Genomic DNA, 2,500 nt, shown 5'->3' on the forward strand with positions numbered 1-2,500 from the left:
ATATGTCCTTGTTAAGGTTCCAGCTACTGTTAGTCTGTTAGCGGCTGCCTATCAAGTTGAAGAAGTTTATTGCCATGTCAACATAGTTGATATGAATTTGTTGTGGCACATCCCTAACATCAAATGCATACAATGGACAAGATACACAATAGCAAAGCACATAGGCTACAGTAAATATAAGTATGGGAAGACATGGGCACAAAGATATAAACCGTAAACAGAAAAGGGTCCTAGTAGTCATTGGACAGTAGTTAAATTGCATATTACGCTGCATAATAAAATCCATTAACGGTAAAGTGCATGAAGAATAGCCTACTATTTTGTATAAGTGGAAGAGTTATAGCAGGTTCAGATGCCTGATAGCCAGTGGGTATGTGCTGATTCTAAATCTGTAAGTGGATGTTGTAAAAGGCTTCTATATCCCTTCCTATGACAGAAGTGAAAGGAGAAGCCGTTGTCTCCAAAACAGCCTTTGACTTGTTTTTGCGCGTTACGCACCGCGTGGGGGCGCCCTCCACCAGTCCTTACGCGCTCCTGCTTGGCGTGGGGCGAAAAAGGGACTGTTGAGGGGAGAGGGCTTGAAAAAGGCACAATTTTGAATTGTTTGTCCTGACGTCAGCTGGAAAACGGCTCCGTGTAACTGCTGCTGCTGCTGTGTCTCTCGTGGAAACTGAATACATGCTCCGTTCGGATAGCAGCAATCAATGCGCAACTTTGCTTCAGTCTCCGGAGTGACTGTGTGGGATTACAACTGGCAACACACAAGGAATTGGAACTAAAAAAGACGCTACTATCATGAATTCTGGAGTATTTCTACTGATGTTATTTGTACGGGTGTGCGCTGAGAATTTGGAAGGACCAACAGGTATGAATACATGCTTCTTCTTGTAGTGAAAGTCGCACTGTGTTGCACTCTACAATATTACACGCTGGCTGCGGGCGTGTGAGATATACAGTTTCATTCAAATGCCCAAAGCGGATCTTGTCTCGGGTAGTTTTAGGTTGCTTAGTCAGACTGAACATTTCAGCTGGCAATGGTAGCCTACGCGATATGAAACACACACACATTAGGGTGCGAAGAAGACCCGTCAACTTTTTATAAACACGTCAAGTTGTTGTTGTTTTGTTCAGGTAGATACAGTAGAATAGTTTGATATTTAAAGATCCACATAAGCGGTCATGAAAGTTGTGGTGAAGATTAGGCTCAGTGGTTGTATTGCTGGTTGCTTGAATAGACACGCGTCTGAAAACTACTCCGTTGGTCTCCGTCAAGTGGGCTGCTTTTGTGTTGAATAGGCGACCGTTAGAGCTACTGGAAGCGTGTGAATATTTTACCCAGACCCTACCGGCGCAGCAAGTGCGTCTTTCCCCGAAATGCTTGCTTTTTCAGCACCTAGCATTTCTTACCGCAGCTGAGACTATATCCAACACCTTGTGAGATTAGGCTATATTTGTCTCTCTATTCCTCAATTGATTTCTTCCCTTAAATTTGTTTGCGTCAGTTGTCAGAAATGAGGTAATTCAGGTCCAAAATGACGTATTTCTGAAAACCATAATTCGGGTGACAAGCTGCCATGGTGTTATTGTTTTAATATCAAGCTGCAGGCGTGCGTGCCAGTATGGGAAAAGCAATACGACTTTTAGTCTTTTCAAAGAGGTTTTAGACAGCTATCATTACACGCATATTTTCAGGACTCATTGTCTTGGACTATTCTGGTATATTTGGATTTAGTTCAGATTTTTGATTTACTGTAATATATAGGGCCTATTATGTAGCCCACCCCAACTGGTGTTTCCAAATCTACTCATGAACTTGTGCTGTTCTGTGTTTTTTCAACGAAAATTCAAGATTGAACACAAATGTGTTGCTTGCTAGGCTAAATGGTTGTGAACATGGTTCCAATCATTCTATTCACAAATATTTCTGTACAAAATAGTGGGCCTATTCAGATATTAAACTGTTCCTCTCTCAAAGTGGATATCTAGCAAAACCTGCTGTCCATACCTTTTCTTGCAGACTGCTCAGACAACATAAATGAGTCATTGTGAGATATCAGTGGTAGAGCCAAGAATGTTTTAAGAAAACAAAATAATGAAAAGTTTTTCTAGTGTCTTTTCTTGAGATTTAATTGAAGGGGGGGGGGGGGTCAAAAAGGCGTGACTGTGTGAATAGCCCTCCTTGACATCAGATCTGTCTTTTGTTGCTGACAAAAGCGTTTGGAGACGGTTGACCTCTGCCTTGGCCCTGAAGGCTGCATGCATGCGCACACACACACACACACACACACACACACACACACACACACACACACACACACACACACACACACACACACACACACACACACACACACACACACACACACACATTCTTTCTCTCCAACTCATCCCTCTCTCTTTCTCTCTCTCCATCTCTCATCCCTCTTTCTCTCATCTATCTCTCTCCATCTCATTCCTCTTTCTCTCCATCTGAACTCTCTCTCTATTCCCCTCCATCTAA

General features: G+C 42.6%; 1 protein-coding gene across 1 annotated transcript in view; it reads left to right on the forward strand.

Moving 5' to 3' along the window:
* The first annotated feature begins 819 nt into the window (after positions 1-819).
* LOC134436339 (receptor-type tyrosine-protein phosphatase U-like) overlaps positions 820-2,500 on the forward strand; it is a 310,831-nt gene continuing 309,150 nt past the window's right edge. The window contains exon 1 of the mRNA XM_063185499.1: positions 820-865. Within this exon, the coding sequence (XP_063041569.1) occupies positions 820-865 (46 nt within the window). The remainder of the gene's footprint in view (positions 866-2,500) is intronic.

This window comes from Engraulis encrasicolus, chromosome 20 (assembly GCF_034702125.1).
Source record: "Engraulis encrasicolus isolate BLACKSEA-1 chromosome 20, IST_EnEncr_1.0, whole genome shotgun sequence".
Taxonomy (NCBI): Eukaryota; Metazoa; Chordata; class Actinopteri; order Clupeiformes; family Engraulidae; genus Engraulis; species Engraulis encrasicolus.